Below are 24,922 nucleotides of genomic sequence, written 5' to 3'. Positions count from 1 at the left end.
CTGCATGTTATATAATTTTGTGTATGTTACAGTCAGATATGTAAAATGTGGAAATTGCCTTTGAACTCTTGTTCACATATTCTAGATTAAAATTCTCCTCCTGTATATCCGGTACTTTCTGATCGGTGTGCATGCCTTCAAAGTGTGTCTGTGCGTTTCAGATCAGCTTCCTGCATTGTTTACAGTAAGGAGTGAAGGAACTGGGCCATTTTTGGTGGGTTTGTTGATATGGAAATGGACAGTGAGCACTTGGGTGAGTCTACAAGTCAAGCAGGTTGTGCACACTTGCACCTTCGCACGGTAAGAGATCTCATAAAAACTTTTTTTTACAGTTTGAATATCTTCATTTTGGCCAAAATGTAACACCAGTTCTATTTAATTACACAGATTATTCACATTTGAGGTTACATTTAATTTAAGTTAATCTCTCCTCCTGGGCTTTCTCTTGGCGTACTGAACACCCCCTGAAAGCTGCTCTTTTGTAGCTCAGATGTAATGAAGATCTCATGCAAGTATCCACTTTGTTTTAGATGTTTCTTCTAAAATTTCATCTAAGCATCCTCTTCATTTGAGATATTTCTCCTAACATTTCTTTTGAGAAAATCAGTTTTCATGAGTTCATATTGAGATTTATGACTTTACATTGCAGACTCTGTAACCTTGACAAATCTCAGCACAGTTTAAGATTTTTCTTCAACTCTACAGATGTTATTCTTAGATCCTACAGGTGATATTTCTACTTGAACTGATTTCTCCATGTGCTCTCCATTTAATCTTCTTGCAGCTGAACTGAGCAGCGACTGAGATGTTAAATAGATCTCATGTTTCTTTCCCCACCGAAGTGAGAAAATCAGCATCAAATGATTAATAAAACATGAAAATGCTACTCAGAAGCTGCTCTTTTGTAACTCAAGAGCTGTGATGGAGATTAAGTATCCTTTTCATTTTAGATGTTTCTTGTAGTGTTTGTATACCAGTACAGGGAATTAAAACCACTAATCATATCCATATTTCTCATAATGGGCTCATAATAGACCGTTCTATACTCACCTCTCCATTGAATGGATATTAGTAGCTTCAACCCTCTGTTCCCATGTCCGTGCTAATTCAGTCAAATTCTGACCACTTGAAACTCGAAGTAAGGATTTATTTAGGTTCTGATAACTAGTTATTTAAGGATTAATTACTCAGAGACTGATTTAAAAGTTTAACGAATCACCAATACAATGGTTTCGTTTTATTCAAAAAATACAGTAACTCATAAGCAAATACCAAAAATAACAAACGAGAAGTCTTCACCACGCAATTAGCCGGCCTCGTCCATCTCTGTCTTTAGCCCTTTATAGTCTTCCATCCACCTGCGTTATTCTTGCACGTGTTGTCTGTCTCCCCCCGCTGTCTGGGTTGGTTTCAGTTCCTCGAGCTGGCAGAGACCATGACCCTTCACCCAGATACTACTCATAGCAGGGTTAACAGTTCAAGTACAAAATAACAATTTCTCCATTTCTTAGATAGCAATCATGCCTATTATTATTTTAAACTATGGAAAATGGTAAAACCTCATTTCACACATATATATTCATAAATATAGGTGTCAAAACCATACACTTCATATATAGCAAATATGAATAACACCTCATGACTTTGTTTTGACAAGAAGGTCCATTCTGCAAATGTATTTAACATCTCCTTGACATCAACCATTTATTTGCAAAGCAAGCTTCATAAACATATTATTAATAACTTCACAGCAATTCATATTCGTGCTCTCCATATACAGCACATACTGGAAACACAACATCTTGACATTTATATTTCTGTAACAAGAGTTTGAAGTTCCATTACCGCTAAATCATTTGTTAACATTTGCAATTCAGTAGAAAACCCACTCAAATTAATAATCTCTCTCATATTCTTCATTATTCTTTTGTTTAAAGATTCTTGTTTTCTCATCAACTTCAGAACCTCTTTTAGTTTAACACAGATCTTTTGATTTTCCAGCTCTGCCTTTGGCCCTCTTGCGTCGTTCCTCTTTTTGTCTCTTCTTATCCTCCTTACTCTGGTAACGTCGCAGCCCCTGGTCTAAAAGATCGTGATTTTTTCTGATTGTCTTGTTTGATTAGTTGGGGATTGATTAGGAAATGTCATACTATTATAACCAATTGTATTGACATTCTTCTAAAATTTCTTTGGGAAACAAAATGAGATCAATTCAATTCATAGTAAGATCTCTGACTTTCGATTGCAGACTCTGGTATCTTGAAAACTCTGAGCAAAGTGGAAAATTTGAATCTGATTCTTGGGGAAAAAATGTGTTGGTTCCCATAACAACCCTTTTGTGAAGATCACGGAAGAGGAAAAATATATTTAGGTACCGTGCCATGCTAACATCTCAGAAACAATTGCAAACAATGAATCATGCACTTGACATATTCCATTGTTGACGCTTCGCGATTTTCATATGAATGTTATTTCAAGCCACACATTTCTGTTCGGTTTCTGGTCTAATATGTGGCGGAAAGGATTCTTACACAACATCCTCTGTGCTCATGCTTGGTTTAGTGGAAGCAAAAGGTTGCTGAGCGCTGGCATGTGTTCCCACACATGCAGGCACACATTATTTCATAAACACACTCACTTTTTCTTTTACAGCTACAAATGACACTATTCTGTTTCTCTCGCTCTCTCTCTCTTTCTATTTATTTATTTTTTTTGGGCTCACAAGGGGGAGTACACTAGGGATTTTGCTTCTATTTTTGCAGTATGTAGCCTACACAGCAATGTAAGATTTGGTGTTTATTTAGCGTTGCATACCGCATACTATTTTTTATCATAAAATATACAAATACTATATAGCAATACTATTTTAGGAAGAAATATAAAAAAATACAATTAAAAAGTCAAAATACAGTTTTTAATGAAAATATAAAAAATGCAATTAAGAAATATATATATATACAAACAAATATATATAAACATGACAAATAAAATGTTATTTTTAATAAAAAAATTTAACTTTTAATAAACATTTTTTAAAAAATCTAATTTTTATTAAAATATAAAAAGTAAATAGTCAATATATTTTCATATTAAAGCTGCAGTCCGTAACTTTTTTTGGTTAAAAATGATCCAAAATCAATATTTGAGCAAGTACATAACCAGCCAGTGTTCAAAACTATCGCCTTACTTTAGCCTGATTCACAACAGTTAGCTTATAATAATGTTTTCTAATTTGAGTGGTAAAGGTAGGTTTTCACAGGAGATTCGAGCATGGCACCGTGTCATTACGTCACGTCAGTAAACATAAAAAAGTTGTCCCGCTACTAGGCTATGGTATGTGAGGATCCTGCAGGTGGGTGGATCGTTTATAGCCTTTTCTCACAGCAGCTAGAATAATTAAAGGGGTCATCCGATGCCCATTTTATATGATTCTTTAGGGTCTTAATGAAAAATCTATAACATACTTTGGTTAAAATTTCTCAGTGGTAGTGTAAAAACCACTTTCTTTACCCTGTCAAAATCAGCTCTGTTTTCAGCACGCTGCTCTAGTCCATGTTGCTTTAAATGCTAGTGAGCTCTGCTGACTCCGCCCCTCTCTTCCGTGGAGTGACGAGCAGACCATAGATATGTGTAGATTCCCTTTTCGACCGCTCCAGATACTTTGACGCGTCAGCCATCTCGCATTCACCATAATAATAGATGAATATTCAAAGATATACAAGCGTATAACTTGCTGTTGTAGACACACAGTCAATGCGCTCAAAGATTCGCAGACCGTTCCAAAAATGGCGGATGGCTTACATATCGCGGCCCGATAATGAGGCATCTAGGTATATATTTCTAAGAGCATACTAAACTTCAGCCGCGAAACTGGCTAACTAGTACATTATTAAGAAAGGCGATTTGCAAAGATTCATAAAAACCCTTATACGCACTTCTTCTGTAGATAAAGCTAGATCATGAATGATTTGGGTAAACATAGACGCTTTTATGTAGATGGAGGATCGGCGCATTCCCTTCAAAATGAAAGTAACGTTAATCCTCTGAGGCTTAGATGTCGGGAGTAAATGACGACTCCTATATTCATTATTACATCCAAAAACTAAACACTTCAATCGCTTAATCTGAGACATCTTGTCTTCCCCTGCACCGGAGCTGACACAATGATGGACTGATGAGAGCTCACTCAGGGCGGGTCTAAGGTAAGACGGTCTTGTCAATCAACTATCGTGGGAGCGATCTGTACAAAACTACGTCATTCTGACAGGAACTTCAGAACAGCCTGATTTGAGAAAGGGGATTTTAAAATAGGGATAAAAAAAAAAAAAAAACACTGGGTGGATATTTATCATTATAGGATGGATGTGTCCTTGTTATATGTGTTTATTAGTTAATTCGTGTCCAGCCGTGTACGTCTAATTATCTATGATTAACCTGTGTATTTATAGTCCTGTCTGTTGAGTTTGATTTGGTCTGGTCTACTCGTTACTCCCCGGTGTTCCTGTCTGTGTCAGCCTTGTCTTGCCCTGCCTTGATGTCTTCATTAAAGACTATTGTTTGAGTTTACGTCCTCGTCTGCACCTTCCTGTTTCCACCTCGCACCGTGACATATACCTTTTGTTCTTTAATATTTTGAATTGTTTTTAGCTTTTTTTTTTTTTTTTTTCATTTAAATGTGAAGTTTTGAAATTTTGTATGCATTTGTCATTTATTTATTTTTTATTTTAAAACGTGTACAGGTAGTATTTATAAAGTTTTAGTTTTGGATCTGTTTTTAGTTGTTTTAATACTATATTTGATTGCTTCTGTTGTCCTCATTTGTAAGTCGCTAAAGCGTCTGCTAAATGACTAAATAATAATGTGGCTCTCTGCTCAGAATGCAGACGAGGGTGAAAATCCTTGCACAAGAGTCCAACAGAAAAGAGGATTTAAATAGAGACAGGCGAGGGTGACAGAGAGAGAGGAACTTTTTGAAGTTGTCATATTTTGAGAGGAGCTGCCTTCAGGGCAGAGTTCTCCTTCTTACAAGACAGATTTGAAGGAGAAAAGGTTTGATGATAAATAGGAAACCATATGAAGGACAAGATGAAATAGGAGAACATAATAGAATGACGTGCTAGAACTGAATGGAATAGAAATAATTCTGCTGAGGGTATAGTTTTGATTACGTAAAGCCCTGTATTTTCTTGAACAGAATAGAATAACCTCAGTGTTGCGAGGAGAAGAGATGTCTGTTTGAGAGATAATCAAGGTAGTTAAATCAGTGTCCAAATCAGTGAAATTGCTCTCAAATTGCTTATCATCTCATGTCGGCTGGAAAGAGATGCTGTTCACTTGTATGAAACATGAATGCACTAATACAGCGGGTTTTATATAAATTATAGCCTATGAGTCAAACTCTAGCCTATATGAATAGCGTAAAAAGATGATCTTACTTTCTCATTGAACACTACTTGTCGCAAGCGTATGTAGGTCTACTGCACTATGACTAACGTTAAGTCACAAAAGGCTACGTAGGATTTAATTTGTGTAACTGAAAGCTCGAACGATGTACTGTTACACTTGATTTAGGCTAGCCTACTTAATAAGGTTTTTTTTTTTTGACAAGTTTCAGATAAACATATGCAAGAGGGGAAAAAATACAGCTGAGGGCAGTTATGTAAAGTTATTCATTAGAATTTTGCAGTCATTTCAAGAGGGGGTTCCACCCAACCAGTGGATTGCGCAGAGGTGCACCATCTCTCTTGTTCGTCTGAAGGAGTATTTCTGCTGTAGGTGGTGGTATTCAATTCACTTCTCGTTCAGCAGATGCTGAGTTCATTCTCCAGTGTAAATATGGAGCTGGATAAAATCACCGGGCGCACATTGAGCTTTACGTGCTGAGAAACACAACATCTGAGTCAATGCAGTCAGTTTTCATGTATAACTATTTTTAAACGCCGTGAAACCGTTCATAATGTGGATTATAATACTGTGGATGTTTGTCCAAGTTTTGCTTGGCACTTCAGTCGAAGCACAGGTAAGATGAACAAACTGTTGCATTTTTCATCCTCATTTCACCTCAACTTAATGTTTGTATTTATGCATGTTCACATTTCTTAATTATTTTAACTTTATAACTCGGACAGATCTAAATGTTTAGCTTCCAATCAGGTTCGTTGTGAAAACTGACAATAGAAAATGTTCTTATTTAGCTATTAAAATCCTTGACAATCCCGTAACCTAACGTTAATTTAGTAATTTCAAATAATATTTTTGACTTAAATAAACCAATTAATTCCGATTTTTACCTCATAAACAATTTTAAGCTTAACTGATTAACATTGTAAGGTCATATGTTGTGAATGGGGTTTATTTGGAAAAAAATATTGTATGAAATATTTGTCATATTGCTAAATCTGAGGGCTAAATTGTTGGATTTAGTTTTGAAAAAATGACAAGAATTCTATTGTTAAATGCAAATCTCTTGATGATTTTCCAATTCACAAAGACATTTTGAAGATCTGCTGGTGGCTTTGAAACTCCAAGACACCTCCAAATCATCTGATTGGATAGTTTCTAATCAAATCTAAAATACTGGAGTCAAACTGTCAGACAATCAATGTCTTGGTTTTTGTCTCCGGGCAGCATGTGGACCCTGAAGCAGGCTTAACAGCTCGGGAACAAGTTCTCCTGCTGTACGACATCAAACTGCAGTGCTTTCAGAACATCTCCGAACACAACCCTGCTGGTAAGACCTCACCTGTGGATTCAGCTTGGTCCTCTGAACCTTTTTCCCTCTAATGTGATGTTCAGTGGGAGCCGAGAGGATAGATCATTTGCATAATTGATAGAAATATGGATGGATCAAGATGAAAGTGACTCACACTAAAACACATTTATGTCATTTGTTCATTAGTTTAAAAGCATTTTACATGTGAATTCACATCTGACACATAATCCGTGGAACAGAATGTGACATTAGAATCTGCTTAGAGGATTTATCTGTCAAAATCTGCCACCAGAGAGCGATCCAAGATCCAAGAGATGAAGAATATGAGATCTTTTATTGGTTCATGTGGTTTCTGAGCTTGAAACTGTCTTGGTCCTTTCCAAGTGTCTTTGGTCTCTCTGCTTTGTGGCTTTATTTAGTCACTGAATTACCTTACAGTCATATTACATCTATATCTGCCCACTCATATAAGTATCTCAGCATACGCAGTGGAGTCCAAATGATGGCACTAGTGAAAATGTGTCTGCTATGCATATAATTTGATATTGATCTCGGCTGTGATGGATTTTCAAGCTGGCCTCGTTTAATCACAACAACAGCTGCAGGCTCCATTCTGTTTGAAGCAATTTGATTGATTTTTTTTCTTTTTTTATAGTAAATGACATAACGGTGACAGTTTTCCAGTTTAAATGCGAGCTGGGTGTATGTTGTTAAAAAGCTGGACTTGTAACCAAAAGGTTGTGATTTCGAATCCCAAGAGCATCATTACCTCTGAGCAAGAATACACTGGTGTAGGATTTACTTTGAAACCTTTTTCTCTCAGAAATTGCTAATAAATTGCATTAACCATTACAAAGAAATTACAGATTGAATTAAATGTGTCATTTTGAAGAAAAAACATTGTAATGGAAACGTCTCAATTCACCAGAGCATTTATACTTCAGTGATTCTTTTTTAATAGGTGCGAGGAGCCATCACTGAGTTTCTTGTCTCTGTAATGATTCACATGTGCTTGAATCATCTTCAAGTTCTTAAATCATACCTTCCTCAGCATCCTAATTTGCTAATCCAATCTTAACTTGGTATGCCTGGTCACACAATCAGCTAACACATGGTTAACGCTTTGTAAATGAAGAAAATAAAAAAAAAACAACAGGAAAACTGGAAGAAAAAAAAAAATGTATGTCAGCTTCTGTAAACAGTAGGGTGACTCACAAGCCGCACTACACCATTAATCTGTGACATCACAAACTCCCTTCAGAGTTCAAAAGGATTAGATTGGAGCGTTCATAAATGGGGTATTTTTTACATTTGGAGTAGGTTTTACATAGATTCATTAATAACTAGATAAACAACAAAGCAAATGTTACAATTATTTGCACTATATAAAAACAGTATAATTTAGATGCTGAATTGAAATAATATGATAACAAATATGTGCAATATCAAGCAGCATTATCAGGCTGTTTTTGTACAGGTAAAATAACTGGAAACGAATGACACCGGAAGCCCTCATCACATTTGAGGACCTGTTTGAACTGTGGCGTAAACCGCATATATCTTTGATATGGATATCCCAATTGTAGGCCACTTATAAACAGTGTTGGGGAAAGTTACTTTTAAAAGTAATGCATTACAGTATTGCGTTACTCCCTAAAAAAGTAACTAATTACGTTACTTAGCTACTTTTTATGGAAAGTAATGTGTTACGTTACTTTCGCGTTACTTTTTAAATATGAGCAGGGCTTGATTGTTTTTAATACAAGAAATTACATTAATACAAATGTAAAAGCCCTGTATCTTGTGAAGGAAAAGTAAATTCACGTCTGTAAAGTAAAACTCAGGATAAGAAGGTTATGCAGCAAAGACATTGGTTAATAAAATGGGATTAGATACATTTGTGTTGTTTAACATATTTAATTATTGCAGTTTGCGTCATATTCTGAGTTTGCATTTCACTGTTTTAATTCATTTTGATGAATACTAAATCTGTTTTTTGCCAGTGGGATGAATTCAGGCACATTCACATTTAGATCTATAGTAACAGCATGCTCACACAGCGCACTGCCAGTCAATAAATGGGGAAAAAGTAACGGAGTGTCTATTTACACTGTGCAAATAGCCCATCTTGTTGGCAAAGGCTATTTACACGAACTCCGCCCACTAACGTATGATTGGGTTAGTCAACAATAAAAAAAGAAGTTAGTTCAACATTAGTTTTAGTGGCGTAGATGGTAAGGCGCATGCTTTTTGACGCGATCGACCCGAGTTCGAGCCCACCTTTTGCCAAATTTTTTTTCTCCCTTTTCAAATCTCATATCGCATCAGAAAGGCATTTATTTTCAATAAAAATGAAGGAAATAATCAAAAAGTTGAAAATAAAGTATCGGGTAGGGTTAGGGTAGGTGTAGGGAGGGCTTTATTGTCCCAATAAGGTGGCATCCATTTAATAAATTTTAATTAAAATTATAATTTACACTCAGTACGTTATTATTGCGTACTGTTTTATAATGTACTACAATACTGAGGTGCAGATAATTGCCACTATTTGCAATAAGTAGTATAAATAGCACAAAATCTTGCTATTTTAACAGTGTAAATAGAATCTATAGCTATTTGCACTTAGTGTAAATAGCATTTGTCACTAAAAAAATCTCCTTTGTTTGACAACATTTGCTAATATTAGTTATCAGAGTTAATTAGAGCCTAGCCATTGTCATTTGCATCAAGCTGTCGAATGCTCTCGCTGAACCTGCATTTGCCATGGCAACTCTCAGAACATCCTCAAAAATATTTAAGATAATATCATTTATTATGTGTCGGCTCTGATATTATTGTTCTGTTTATAGGGCTGAATTCAAGTTAGCTGGAATATTTTTCTCATCTCAGTGGCAAGAAGTACATATTTACCCATATGTACATACAGTATCTTAAAAATTATTAAAAACATAACAAATGGTTTGTTTAAGTCAGGACCTAAAAAAATCAATAAATGTCCAAGATTTGAAACACGACATGGTGCATATAACATTTCACCCCAATGACCATTGGAATCTACAAATAGATATAATGCACAGCCACAGACAAAGTTTGCCGATGCTCTTTCTTTCATCAGCAAACCACCAGGTTGAATTGAGCTGCGCTGATTTATTGACTCTGAATAAAGTTTCAAAATAGCATCATACTCTTGAAGCGCTCCGAACCCTCTCCTCTCCCTTCAAGGAATTAACTGGTTGGTGTGGCGCTTCTATACAGACACTTTGCCCTTTTCACACACTGATCAGTGGGGGTTGAATCAATGGCTGATGCAATACTTTCACTTAGAATGAAGACTCGCAAAGGCGGCGAATCGATGTTTTGTGAGGAAAGATAAACCGTAGTGTCGCTTTGGGCTTTGAGGATATTCCTTTCATAATTATAATTAATATTTTAATTAATTCTCTTGAAATCATTCTGTTTTCAAACGTAGAGTTGCATGATTTATGTGATTAACAATGCATCTTTTGTAGTGGAGCTAGTTAGTTGTCATGCTAGAAAATGTGTGAAAATTGAGGCAAATGGAGCTTTTATGCTTCGATGAAAGCATTGTTGTTGCAATTATACTGTCTGAGAACGTGAGATGCCAAGTTTCACTTAAGATGACCCTGTTACAGTCTGTTACTAAAGAAATTATAATTACATTAGACGTTTCCCAAGGGACTCTTAACAGTTTTAATTAGGTTCAGTTTTGAGTGAGCAACGGACCGCACATGCAAAATGAATTTCTGCTGTTTGTGAAACTATTCACAAGTGCATCTAGAATAGGGCTGGGTATACAGATTAACGATTGGATTCCAGTTCATAAGCTACTATAAGGGCAGTGTTTCAGACAGATTCAAACTGTTAACTCGTCTTATAAGAACTGTCTTCACTTCAGATTCAAAACGAACCAATTCATAAGAGTCAGATTCTTCGGAATCGCTGTATACTGGTTTTGTTGGCCCAGTCCCAATTTGCACCGTAAACCCTCGTGGTCTTCCTCTGAGTCTGCACTTTCGTGACGTACTGCCGCTTTAAATGTCGGGTAGAAATCTCCTGCAAAGTTCTCCCTAGTGTGGGCTCGGCAGAAGTGCGGATCGAGAGTGCACAGCGGCCACAAAGGGGGCGCTCACGAGCACCCTTCTGAACACTAAAATAACGAATGGGACACCGGACATGCGCACGCGGGCGTGTTCACACTAGGCATCTTTTTAAAAAAATTTACAAGAAAAAGATGACGAGCACTTTAAGTAAAATAAAAAGCTGGCAGCATTTTGGTTAGCAGCCGAGGGCGTCTTTTGTTGCTACAACAGCTGCAACAGTAGCCTAGCGCTGCGTGCTGCAGAAAGAGTAAAAAGTTGGCTCTTGCGTTGGCTTTTGAAGTTAACAGGAGGGTAATGTTGGTACACAACGACGTTTGTGGGTGTGAGACATAATACGGGGAAGGAAACAATGGTGCTTTTTTAGTCCAGGAGCTCCGGTTGGATGATGCATGGTTTGCGGCATATTTTAGACTAGATAGAGTTTTGTACTAATATCATACAACTCCTTGTGCTCCGAAACTAGTACGATGTGTCTACCGGCTATCTTCTCTTTTTTTTGTTATGGAAACGACTCGCCACTCGCATGTGATTGGTCAGCTGTCAAAAAGGCGCTTTTTTTTCAGAAAAGTTGAACCTTTTTCAACTTGAAAAGACGCTCTACTCCATAGAATTATAATGTAAAACAGACACTGGCAGCTTCAAAAAAAGATGCCAAGTGTGAACTTAGTCCGTAAGACCTCAAGTGCGCATGAAGTGTTCCATTTGGGACAGGGCCGTTGTATGTTTCTGATTCACTAAAAAGAACCGATTCATAACAGTCAGTATCTTCAGAATCGCTGTATACTGGTTTTGTTGTATGTTTCTGATTCACTTCAAAGAATATAGTGTTGATGTGTGTTTTTGATTCCCTAAAAAGCCAGTCATAAGAATCATTTGTTCGTGAAGCCTACTACAATTGTCGTGTTATTTGTTTTTGCATGCAGCTTGTGAGGACAATTCAATTTAACAACATTTCTTGCCATTATTTTTCAGTATATGTCAACGCTTAGACTTAGATGTTCTCCTAGTGTTTGTCCTTTCCTAGAAAGGAAACATATTAGAGTATTGTTGACACACTAGGCTAGTCGTGGGAAGTCGTTGGCCTAATGGTTAGAGAGTCGGACTCGTAATCCAAAGGTTGCGGGTTCGAGTCTCGGGCCGGCAGGGATTGTAGGTGGGGGGAGTGAATGTCCAGCGCTCTCTCCACCCTCAATACCACGACTGAGGTGCCCTTGAGCAAGGTACCGAACCCCAAACTGCTCCCCGGGCGCCGCAGCATAAATGGCTGCCCACTGCTCCAGGTGTGTGTTCACGGTGTGTGTGTGTTCACTGCTGTGTGTGTGCACGTTGGATGGGTTAAATGCAGAGCACGAATTCCGAGTATGGGTCACCATACTTGGCTGAATGTCACTTCACTTCACTTCACTTGAATATATAGCGCTATAGAGTTCAGATCACTCCTGGAAGAAGCTGATGATATTCTCTCTGACTGCTGACAAATCTGAGCTGATATTGTTGAGATATTTTCTGAGAAGCATGTGTGATATCTGAGACTTAAGAAGGTTATACAATATACATATTTTCTGATAAATGAAGATGAATTTCTCATCTTCTCTAGCTTGCTTGCTAATCTTGTTGTCCAATGAACTTGGCATTGTAAATTATGAATATTTTGGCTCTTACAATAATAAAGGCATCTACTATGCATAAATTGAAGTGTTTTTATTCAAATAATTTCATTATTTAGCAGTTAATTTGGATTTTGGTTCGTTTTGTTTTTTGTTTTTTTTGGAAAAGTACTAAAATAATTTTTAATGGAACCATTAATGAAATGGACTCATTCAGGGAAACTGGAAGCTGAACCAGAATACAGAAGCTGAAAATGTTTGCCAAAAAATCCATTTGCTCTCTTTTTAGTTTCACTGCTTGGAGAAGCAATTGAGATGTTAATGTAATTTCATCTGTGATTTTCTTCCCACAGGAATCTTAACTTCCAGACTTTGTTGAGATTTGTATTTTCATTCTGTGAAGTGTGATTGTGGTTTACACATTTTGTACACAGATGAGGTCTGTTCTCCTGGATGGGACGGGTTGGTTTGCTGGCCCCAAGGTTCTCCAGGAACTGTCACCAAAGTGCCATGTCCTAGCTATGTATACGACTTCAACCACAACGGTACTTACAAAACTTCTTTTAACAAATAGTCGCTGTTTCTTTACAACAGCGACTAGTTAATTTTTTCTGTTTCTTCATTTTCGTAGGATTTGCATACCGTAAGTGCGACTTGAATGGATCGTGGGTATCGGTGGAGAACAGAACTTGGGTCAGTTATTCAGACTGTCTGCGGTTTTTGGTTCCAGGAATTGAAAAGGGCAAAGTAAGTCCAATTACAGGCTGGAAGAGTGTGTGGTGTTTTGAAATCGTTCAAGAATTACTTTTAGATAATAATGGTCCAAAGAGATATAGTTGAGTTGGTGTCTTCAAACGCAAAGCCGTAAAGCTGCTTATATAGTTTCAAATGGCACTGGTTTGTTAAGTGAGAAGTCTTTGGAAATGTACTGAAGTGTTGTGTTTCCAGAGGGACTTTTTCGAGCGGCTGCACATCATGTACACAGTCGGCTACGCGGTGTCCTTCAGCTCGCTGCTGGTCGCCATTTTCATCATTGGATACTTTCGGTAATTGAACATCGGTTCCCAGCAGACTTTGGTCCCATACAGCAAGTTAAAGAAACACTAGTAACTCCATGTATTCATTATTAAGTGGCACAGCAAGCAAACATATTGTACTTGTTCTGCACAAGGGGATGCTGTTGAGGGACTCAAGCGGGACAGTTCAGACAGCCTCAGGTTGTCATCTTTAAAGAGCTTTAGACATTAAATTAGCTGAAAAGGTTCCCTATTGAGTTTCTGCTGTAACTGAACAACTTGTACTTCTCTTTTTCTAATAGAGTCTCCACTCAAGGGTGTTATTGGGTCCACAATTAAGCATGATTTGATTATTTGAACAAACCTAGTAAAACTCAAACCATAAAACTAACTGAAATAAAATAAAATATGAAAACAATTGTTTTATTTCAGCTAGTTGCTAAGGAAACAATTATACTTTTTGTTTAGTTTTGAGTTGAGGTAGTAAAATAACTAAAACTAAAACTAATAAATCTAATAAAAATAACAAAAACACACAACAAAATGACTAAATGTTTAATAAAATGAAAATATAAAATAAAATATAATTCAAAATATTAACAAAAAGTAGTATATGTTATTAAACTACACTAATATGAAGGTCAACTCAAAACTGTCTTGAAAACCTTTTACCATGCATCCATTATTCATTCTTGCTGATTTTCAAAAGTCTTTTATGCATAGGATTTTATTGTTCTAGACTTTTTTTGTCTCAGATTTTTAATCTTAAAATATGAAAATCCATCATAAAAATATTAGTTATTTAATTTATAATATAAACAGAGTGAAATGTGTAATATATATATATATATATATATATATATATGTAATCACTTTTCGTCTCTCCTTTTTTTATGTCATTTCAATTTTGAAACTTTCCAAAATTTTAAAGGTTAGTTTATTTGCTTACCAAGAAGACAAAGTGAAGAACTAGAGATGATATGATACATTTATTGTGTTTAAAAAATAAAGAAAAAAAGAGCAATATCATTTGTAAACAGAAATGTTTCCATTAGGCATCATTTCCGATCCCAATTTTGTCAAATTATGGAAAAATATTAAATTATTGCCTTAGCAAGAAAAAAGGTTGCCTTTTTGTTACATGAATGTTCCATCATTTCCAGCACAGAATGAAGGGTGATTTGAAATTTGGTTGAAATTACATTTATTCAAGCCGGTTTTGAGGGGAAAAAGGACAAAAATGACAAGATTACCCTGTGACTAGTTTAAATGTTCTCTCTTTTTGTATCCTAGACGTCTCCACTGCACCAGAAACTACATCCACATGCACCTCTTTGTGTCTTTCATGCTGCGTGCAGTCAGCATCTTCATTAAAGACAGAGTGGTGTACGCTAATGGTGTGCTACAGGAGTACGACACCATGCTAATGGACAACATCAGCACCGTTTCCATTTCCCCTCTTGACAAGACTCAGTATGTGAGTGCAATGAATGACCTAGGTTGATGAACCAGACCACTTTAGTTTTTTGATTTTTTCGTTGAGCTGGGCTGAGCTAGTTTTGGTTGAAATGACTTCAATTAACTTTAGTTAACTTAAATGAACCTTTCACTGCCCTGATGTGAGTTGAGTACACTTTGTTCATCAAAGATTCATTCGTTCATGCACATTCTAATAAATTGCTCCATGGGAAATGCATTAAGAGACATGATGCACATGAGCTTGGAAGTCGTAATTATGTGCATTCAAGCAATTTAAATTGAATATGCATTTCTTCTATTTACTTCAAGACAAAAGTAAGGGGTTTTCAGGACTAATGCAGCAAAATGAAGAGCAGGGAAGTAAATGTGGATTTGATACAGCATTGGTGTATTTTACCTTCTGAGCCACAGGGAATGATGGGAAATGTAGTTTTGTCCCACAAGCGTGTCGCCTCATAACCGCAACTAAATGAGCAGTATATGCTAAAGGAGTTGTCCAACGATTTTTCATGGACAAATCCAGTCCTCTCAACAGGAATTCACACAATTTGGAATTTCGTGTGAGTTTCTAAATAGTTACTAAACAAATTTTACATCGGTTTAAAGGCAGGGTTGGTGATTTGGTTCAAAAACATTTTTTGTTATGCTGATTGAAAGTTTCTTCACATCCCGATAACAATCAATACGTTAAGTGGTGTAAATGTATTTATATCATCTGTGGAAGGCGTAGGACCATACAATGTTCGACCAACCGATTATTCGGTCCTAACATTACGATAGTCTGTCCTACCTGCCTGTCAAAATATGTATTTGCATGCCTCCATGCACCCTTTTCGTGCAGACGTGATACGTCATCAGTGCATCCCATTACGCTATTACAGATCAAGCGAGAATGAAAGGCATTATTATTGTAATTAGTGGTCGACCGATATTTGCCATTTTTCAACTTAATCCTCTTCTGCATCTTCAAGTGACAGATCAATAGTATCAATACAATTCAACAAAGGTTTCCATGTTTTGTAAAAGGTTTTTAAAGACCCTTTTAATTAATTTTTTTCCAGCTTTAAACACAAAATAATTTGTTTTATCCATCTATCATAAGAAGGAGAGGACTTATATTTCCACTTAAGGAGAATAAGCCTCCTAGCCAACAGGGTGGTGAAAGCAACAACATCATGTGTTGTTGAAGGCAAATTAGGAATTCCGAACAAAGCTGTAAGAGGGTTTGGAGTGGCTGATATGTTAAAGGTTTTTTAAAAAGTATCAAATATTTTAGACCAAAACTCTGATCTTGGACAAGACCGAAACGTATGTGTGTGATTTGCTGGAGATTTTCGGCACCTATTGCAAGTGTAACTTCTGTCTGGGTATATTTTGGCTAATCTGGCGTTAGTGTAGTGTGCTCTGTGAAGAATCTTGCATTGCATCAAACTGTGTCGGGCACATACAGAGGAAGTGTGTACTAAATCGAGTATATAGTCCCACTCTATTTCGCTGATAGTGATCCCCAGCTCTTGTTCCCAAATAGTTTGGGTGATTCAGAGGGGTCAGAATTTAAAGAATCTAGTGATTCATAAATGACAGAGATTTGCCCTCTTCTATCAGGGTTAAGAGAAAGAATGGTGTCAATTTTTGAATCAGGAGGACGATTAGGAAACTGAGGAAACTGAACAGCAGGCAACACTTGCTGAAGGCGAAGGGCAAGGATCTTAGATAGAATTTTAAAATCCACGTTTAACAAAGAAATTGGTCTGTAACTACTGCAAAGCAGTGGATCGTTATCTTTCTTTAGAAACAATGAAATGGATGTCTCAGACATGGTTTTTGGAAGCTAACTTGAAAAAAAGCCTCACTATATACTCAGAAGAGAAAGTCTTAAAAAATGTGATGGTAAAGCCATCAGGGCCAGGAGATTTACCATTTTGAAGTGAATGAAGCCGTTTTTTGTAAATTGCGGGTGAAGGGGTCATATTGGAGATCTAGTTTAGAAAGTTCTGTCAGATATTTCTGCCATCCTGGAATTCTCAGATCTCCTTTACTGACAGGCATATGAAATGATCTGTCCTCGCATATAAGACTTAAATGCCTCCCATAATGTGCTACTGCTAACAGAATTGTTGTAATTTATTTCAAAATATAGATTTATATGAGATGTGAGGAAATCTTTGAAATTGTTATCAGAAAGTAAATGTGAACTAAATCTCCATTGCTTAAAATAAGTCCTGGCTTGTGGGAATATTTAGTCCAAAGAGGTGGGGACATGATCGGAGATGATTATACTATGATAGTCACAAGAATTGACAGAGGGCATCATTCTGTTATCTAAAAGAAAAAATTGATCCGTGAATATGAATAGTGAATATGTGCATAAAGGAGAAGTCTTTGCTAGTTGGAAACCTTGATCTCCAGGGATCAGACAGGCCAATCTGTTTAGTATAAAACTCTAAAAGTCTGGACAATGTGGACTGTTTTGAAGAAGACCTGTCCAATATTGTATTTTGAACCAAATTAAAATCTCCCCCTATGATTATGTGGTGGCTATCAAGATTAGGGAGTACAGAAAAAAAAGGAGCAAAAAAAGTATTATTGTCCCAATTGGCGCCATATATACATGCTAAAACAACTGGGATTGTTTGTAAAATTCCAGACACAATCACATAACGACCATTCGGATCGGAGACCACAGATTCCGGTTCAAAAGCAATATTCTTGTGTACAAGAATCGCTGACCCTCTTGCCTTCACACCAAATTTGGAGTGAAAACAGTGACTTATCCATGCACTCTTAATGCGAGAAACATCTGAAGTGCAAAGATGGGTTTCTTGTATAAAAAATTATATCTCGTTTAAGGGACTGTAAATGTGAAATAACTTTTAGGGTCTTAATATTATTTAAACCTTTTACATTCCAATAGATAAAACGAATATTTTATCTTGTTGTATTACCAGCCATTTTAATTGTGAATACCTATTGCAAGACCCTGATCCATGTGATGTGAAACAGAGCTAAAGACAAAAGAGGAAGAAAGACAAAAAAACAATCTTCCATACAATTACAACCCCTAATCTCCCCTTAAACTACCGAACAATAACTTGCGTACCTTAACAGATACCTCCTTTTTTACTACTATTTAACCTACAAACCTTATATTCCCCAAAAACACATTTTAACCTCCAATTGCAAAATAATATACATAACTGTATTTTTAACAGTCCATTCCATGAAGCTTGTTCTTCAGTCACAAATTTGTTATACAGCAATTGTACTTTCTAAGGCAGTTCAAAGACATTAGAGCCTGTTAAAACCGAATGGGTGCAAAAAAACATCTGCAAAACAAAACAGTAGGGAAGGGCATTACAGAAAAGAGAATTGTGTTAGATTCATATAGCTCCCAACTCAACAGTTCCAATAACATAAGTGTCATTCAGCATAGGGTTGCTCCGCTTCTTGCTTTAGCCCACGATTCCAGTGACTCATAGGCCTATGTCAGGCACATCAGATTATTGAGAGCCGCCACGCTGGGAAACTAGATACCGCTCGCCCTCCTCCGCCGATGTAAACCACTCACTGCTCCCTTCTTTGGTCGTTATACAAAGCCTCGCCAGATACAAAAGAGCTTCGCCGGATACAAAAGGTTTAATCCCTGTTTTTACATTTCAGCCATGACTTCACGATACTGAGCCCACTGTTCCATTACTTCAGGGCTATAATCTTCATGGATGGCGTTTGGTTTCCCTTGATACTGTCATTGGCCGTGGACCCTCTAATGACTCAAGCCCTCCAATGATCCTTATGTTGTTCCGTTTACTCCACGCTTCCAGATCAGCAGTCTTTGCTTTGAGCTTTGCGTTGCTCTCCGTTAATGTTGCGAGGGAAGTTTCTAGCCGTTCCACCCGCTCATCCACCAACTCCGCATGGGACTCCAGCGTGGTAAGTCTCTGTCCATGATCGGACACTGTGGCTTGCACACAGTCAAGTTTCACATCTAATGTTGAGATCGCAGCATTGAACTCAGCCGCCTAGGCCGCTCTATGTTCTTCCAGCAAATCTATTAGAGCCGCCATGCTCACTTTGCCTGACGTCGCGGGCACTTCGGCTCTAATGTTGGCTTCTTTCTTAGATGTTTTTGCCGTTTTAGTTGCCATTTTAGATAGACACTGCTAATCACAAGTTGTTTAGTTTTTATAGTTTGTCAGAAAAAATCGGAGGGGTAGTTGAAGAAATAAAAAAAACTGAACAGGGAAGAGCGAGAGACACGTCTACTCCATTGCGCTACTAACCGGAAGTCCCCCTACACATTTATTTTTTAATCCATTTTCAAATGATTTCAAATTTCTTAAATATTAATTAAAATAAATAAAATTATATCAGCTTTATTTCGGCCATCGGCCACCCTGCTTTCCAAGATATCGGCATCGGCAGTCAAAAAAAACAATATCGGTCGACCACTTGTTTGTTTTCTTGAATATTTTCTCACTGGTGAATGAGACGAGAGGTATTTTGACAGCATTGCATTCATATATATATAATACATTTTTGTGCCGTCCACTGCTATGGTGCAAAGCGCGCTCTCTTTATAATCATTCAAAAGTAGGGATGCACTGATACTGTATCAATATCGGGCACGGTACTGTGCTCTTGTACTCATACTCATTCTTATTAAAATGCCCGATACCAAAAGCCAATACTACACATCAGTGCGTCCCCCTCGGTAGAAATCGCGTTCTGGGCCCCCTCTCCTTCCTCGGACCTTTAGAATTGTCCTAACCTTCCCCCCATTACAGTGTCCCTGCTTACCACATGCACCATTTGACTAAAAACTAAATCACTATAAACATTTATTTTTTACGTCAAGCATACACTATTTTATTTAAAGTGAAAGTGAAACTTGCGGCCTGTGTGAAATGCACTAGGCTATATTGTACTTGTCACTTTCATTCTGCACAAATACAAATGTGTGCTTGCTTTGCACATGTTTTACTTGCTTGACATTAATTGCATTATATCAGTGGCTTTGAAATAAAAAAACACAACTTCAGAAAATGTGTTCATGCATTGTTAGGTTCCTTGCATTGTTACAAGAAAATGCCTTGTGATTACAGTACTGAGCCACTGCAATGGAGCAGCTCTGTGCTATTAAATTAAAGATGGCTATTCAATTAAAGATGAAATATGGTAGAGCAATACAATTAGCAGTGAAAGTCACAGAAGCTTGCACAATAAATTTTAATAGGCATAATCAAGTGTGAAAATAACTGAAGGAAATATCTATTTGCTAAATGAACTAAGCGAACTAATCAACTAACATTAGTCATGTTCTTTTGGTTTCTGTACCCAGTAGGGAACCGTGGGACCCGACCAGATTTCTGAATAAAACGCAGTAGCGGTAGATAACTCTGTGTAATTTGAACGAGAGCGGGCAGTCTAACAATATCCCCTTCCTGACTTTCAGAACAGAATAAGATTCTGCGCTTTACTCATTCTTATCTGCACTCAGGACTGTTACGTACACGCTGCATGCATGGACTAGTACTTTCTGCATCATGCATTTTATTTCCGGGGTCTGAGCACAGCATGTGCATAACGGTCCTCAGAGCAGGCTGAACCGGTGGTAAATATATGGCCCTCGGACAGAACAGACAGGTTGTTGATGAGTGACAGAGCAGAATAAGGATGGCAGAGCAAAGTGTGGATGCGCTGCCCTTGAAGGACGTTCAACTCGACTTTGTTCATATTTTGCTTAGCCTAAAATTTTAAATGACAGATGTCGTATTTATTTAGGCTATTTTTCTCTGAGACACGTTTCCTACTGTGTTAACAGCAAAATGTTAAACGAATTGTATTTTGAAAAGACGAAAAAAAATAAATAGGCTACAATTTTTGTACAACCTACATTTAAAAAAATTCTCGATGACACTTTTTATATTTGTGTTGATATGCAGCAAAATGTTACACAAATTATTTCTCGAAAAGACGAATGAAAATAAGAAATACTACTGTGTTGACAGCAAAATGTTAAACGAATTAAACTGAAAAAAAAACAGTCCCGCGCAGACCTCTAGTTTAGTTCATACCTCAGTTTTGACGTCATGGTTCTGTATGGTTTCGGGACAGCAGGGGGGAAAGCAAACATAAAATTGCTTCTTTTTTTATTAAACAGTGGTTTACTGAACAAATTGCCCTTTCATTAAAGGGGTCACAAACTGCCTTTGTTTTTTATTTTGTACTGTTCTCTGAGGTCCACTTACAATGTTATCAAGATTTTTGCATAAAAAAACATAATTTAGAAGTAATTGGCTATTTTCTGTCCTGTCTTTCATCCCCCTCATCAGAAGGCTGTTTGAATAGGCATGGCGGATTGTAGACGTGTAGATTTGACAATCTTGACAGTCTTCACAGATGGACGCTGCAGTAATTTAGGTTTAAAACGCATAAAAACTAATATCGAATGATCTGTTTAACAGACAAAGCAATAGTGACCATGTAATACTCAGTTACTCACACTTGTGTGTTGCGTCATTACTGTCAGATCCAATATCATCGGCACAGCAACCTCATTTAGTTTTAAACTTTCTGAAAATCCTGTGTCGAATTGTGCCTTGTTTGTAAACGAATCTGGGGTCAAATGAATGAACAAAGGACCGAGTTCTTACTGATGCATTCACTCACTCTTTCCTAACGATGGGATCAGAAGGAAGGCAATGCAAAGACAATTTTTCTGACTGCACAGAATCTTGTTGTCTTCGGAGCAGTTTTTATCATTTGGTTTCTGTGTATACCTGCGTGTTTGCCTCTCTCATAAACACTACATGCATGAATCGGTGGGCGGGGCTAAACAGGCAGTGATATAGAAGCAGGCGTTGATCTTCTTCTGTGGAGGTGGTGCTTATCCATTTCCATTTATGCATTTAGCAGATGCTTTTATCCAAAGCGACTTACAGTGCATTCAGGCTATGTAATCAGTATGTTTTATCAGTATTTTTTATCCGCACTATTACATCATAGAGTAGAACATTCCACAAGCGGTCGTTTTGGCAGACTGCCTTCAATATAAGCTGTTTTTAACAGAAAAGTTTTGAGTTCTGAAACTTACAGGATGTTTTTATAGTACAATGACCTCTCATATGTCAAAATATCAAGGGAATTTTTGTTTCTCAGTTCATGACCCCTTTAAATAAATTCAATTTTAATTATAATTTTCTTATGGATAAAAGTCTACCTCAGCTTATGCTCTAAAATATAGGGAGCCCTTTTTTATTACTATAAGGTTACAGTTAACAACAGAGCCCACGACTCAATATACTGTACGATTAATTTTGTTCCAAATGTTTTTCACTGTGAAGTTTTTCACTGTGTGCCTCCAGCTTGGAAAATCCAGAGTTTATGACTGTTAAATATGCCGTTGTGGTGGCATTCATGCACACTCATCTCAAATACTTTCGGCCCAACTAAAAGGCTGCATAACAATTAACAGTTTTGCTCTGATTGACTGAACACACACATGGTTCTAGGTTTCTTGCTAAAAATTGTTCTTTGTATTTTCAGGTTGGTTGCAAGATCACAGTCCTATTCTTCATTTATTTCCTGGCAACCAACTACTACTGGATCCTAGTGGAGGGCCTTTACCTTCACAGTCTCATTTTCATGGCATTCTTCTCCGACTCCAAATATCTTTGGGGTTTCACCCTCATAGGGTGGGGTAAGTGTGCATGTTAAGATCAATCAGCGCATGATTTTGTTTTTAAACATTGTTTATTTTACCCTGCCCAGATGTAACCTAACCAATTCCTCAGCTTATTATGATAATCCTTTGAGGCTTGTGTTATGTCTGCTTCCAAGAATCTCAGTCGAATCATTTTGGGGTCCTTTGAGGCATTAACACTTACTTAAAGCCTTATTTATTCATACTTTATGTTTCATGCATAATACTCGCCAGGCAAGCCAAACAGACACCTTTGAAGTGCAAATACTTTTGGGAGGGTTCCCACATTCTTAGATATTTTGTTGAGAGCCGAACAATAGAGAAGCCCAAACAAGTTTGTCCTACTTTAAACAGACCAACAATAACACAGAGCAGAGAATCAACAACTGATAATGTGCGTTACTTAAACATATTGATATATGATGTGGATACTAGACTGGAGGTAGACAGTTCCCAAGTGCAGGTATTGTTCTGTCAGTTGTGTACAAAGAAATCTAAAAGTCCTGATGGGATTTCTGCCCACTTTTTAAAAACTTGTGCGGTAGAGCTTATTCCAGTTTGTTGTACACTTTTTCAGCGTTCACTGGATTTACACAGAGTTCCTGCACTTTGGAAGAAATCTGTGATTACCCCAATCCCAAAGAAATCACACCCATCGGAGAATAATGATTATAGACCTGTAGCGATAACTTCGATCGTTATGAAATGTTTTGAAAAATATATGGTGACCTTACTGAAAAATTAAGTGACCCCAGCTAGATCCATGGCAGTTTGCTTATAAGCAGGGAAGGAACACAGAGGATGCAGTAGGAGGTATCACTCATTTAGTTCTGAAGCATTTGGAGGACACTAAGGCATATGCATGCCTCCTTTTTATTGGTTTTAGTTCAGCTTTTAATTCACTACAGCCTTATTTATTGTTGGGTAAACTAAAGAGGATGCAGGTAAATCCATTTATTATGAAGTGGTATTTTTGCTTTTTAACAATTAGAACACAACAGGTTAAGATTAGTAGGACAATATTGGATTCCAAATTCATTAGTACAGGAGCCCCACAAGGATCTGTGAGCTCCCCAGTCCTCTTCACATTGTACACAAACGGTTGTGTGAGGAAAACCACCAACAATTAGGTTGTAAAATTTAGTGATGACACAGCCATACTTAGCTTGTTATATAAAGACCAGGACATATCATCTTATAACGATGAAATTGAACAGTTTTTGGAGTGGTGTGATGCACACCATCTTGTTGTCAGTGTGAAGAAAACTAAGGAGATGATCTTTGATCCTAAGTTAATTGGAGATTACAGTTCAGTTTCCATTTATAATGTTCCCATTATGCAGGTGTCCCCTTACAAATACCTTGGTGTTCATTGTCATGGAATGTCCATGTTGAAAGTCTGTGTTCCAAGTTACAACAGAGATTGTATTTCTTGAGAAGGCTGAGACTTTATGGTGTTAGCAGTAAGATCATGTTGTTGTTCTATCAAGCTGTACTGGAGAATGTGATTCGATATGGAATTCATCTTTGGTATGGTAATCTGACAGTGCAGTTAAAGACTTAAGTTTACACAACTTATTCGAATAGCCATGAAGATCGTGGGCATGAAGGAACATTCTTATCTCCAGACCCTGTGTGAAAAATCTGTGTTAAGGGAGGCATATAAGATCTTAAACAATACAACACATATATTGAATCTAGAATTTGAAATGCTACCATCAGGAAGGAGATTTAGAATGCCGAGGTGCAGACTGAAAAGGTTTAAGAATTTGTTAATTCCTCCAGCAATTAAAGCACTAAATAATAGCACATTATTTTGTTTATTTGTGTGTTATATATTGTTTTATATGTGGTGATGCAGTAGCTGTATTTGGAGCCCAAGTCAAAATTAGCTGCGGGGCAATAAAGTATACCTTACCTTATATATGTATATGTGTATATATGTATATGTGTATATATATATATATATATATATATATATATATATATTAGGGTGCATCAAATTTGAATGAGAAATTTTATTTTCAAAATATCAATTTGGCTGTCATTGCAATTTGTTCCAATTAACATAAAAATGACTTTTGCAAAGTTTTGAGGAATTCCATTGAGATTTAGGGGTGCCACCTAACACATGAACTTTGGCGAAATTTCTAAAAATGTGCAATTTTTAGTCTAATTGCCAGAAGGTTGACCTGGAAATGTTGAGTACAGTGAACTTTTATACAGTGACATGTTCTATAGGGTTATCAAAGTAAAAGTAGTTTGTTTGCCCTTTGGGCAACTTG

The 24,922-nt window shown here is 37.0% G+C and overlaps 1 protein-coding gene across 1 annotated transcript in view; it reads left to right on the top strand.

Annotated features, from left to right (window-relative positions):
- Positions 1-228: 228 nt before the first annotated feature.
- Positions 229-24,922, top strand: part of LOC306867207 (parathyroid hormone 2 receptor-like) — a gene marked incomplete at its 5' end in the record, with an annotated part of 49,148 nt that continues 24,454 nt past the window's right edge. Inside the window, 7 exons of the mRNA XM_079412798.1 lie at positions 229-300; positions 6,628-6,730; positions 12,875-12,985; positions 13,072-13,187; positions 13,389-13,486; positions 14,750-14,933; positions 22,481-22,634. Of these exons, the coding sequence (XP_079268924.1) occupies positions 229-300; positions 6,628-6,730; positions 12,875-12,985; positions 13,072-13,187; positions 13,389-13,486; positions 14,750-14,933; positions 22,481-22,634 (838 nt within the window). The remainder of the gene's footprint in view (positions 301-6,627; positions 6,731-12,874; positions 12,986-13,071; positions 13,188-13,388; positions 13,487-14,749; positions 14,934-22,480; positions 22,635-24,922) is intronic.

The sequence above is a fragment of the Barbus barbus genome (genome assembly GCF_936440315.1).
Source record: "Barbus barbus genome assembly, chromosome: 49".
NCBI lineage: Eukaryota > Metazoa > Chordata > Actinopteri > Cypriniformes > Cyprinidae > Barbus > Barbus barbus.
This window is presented reverse-complemented; position numbering and strand designations above follow the sequence as displayed.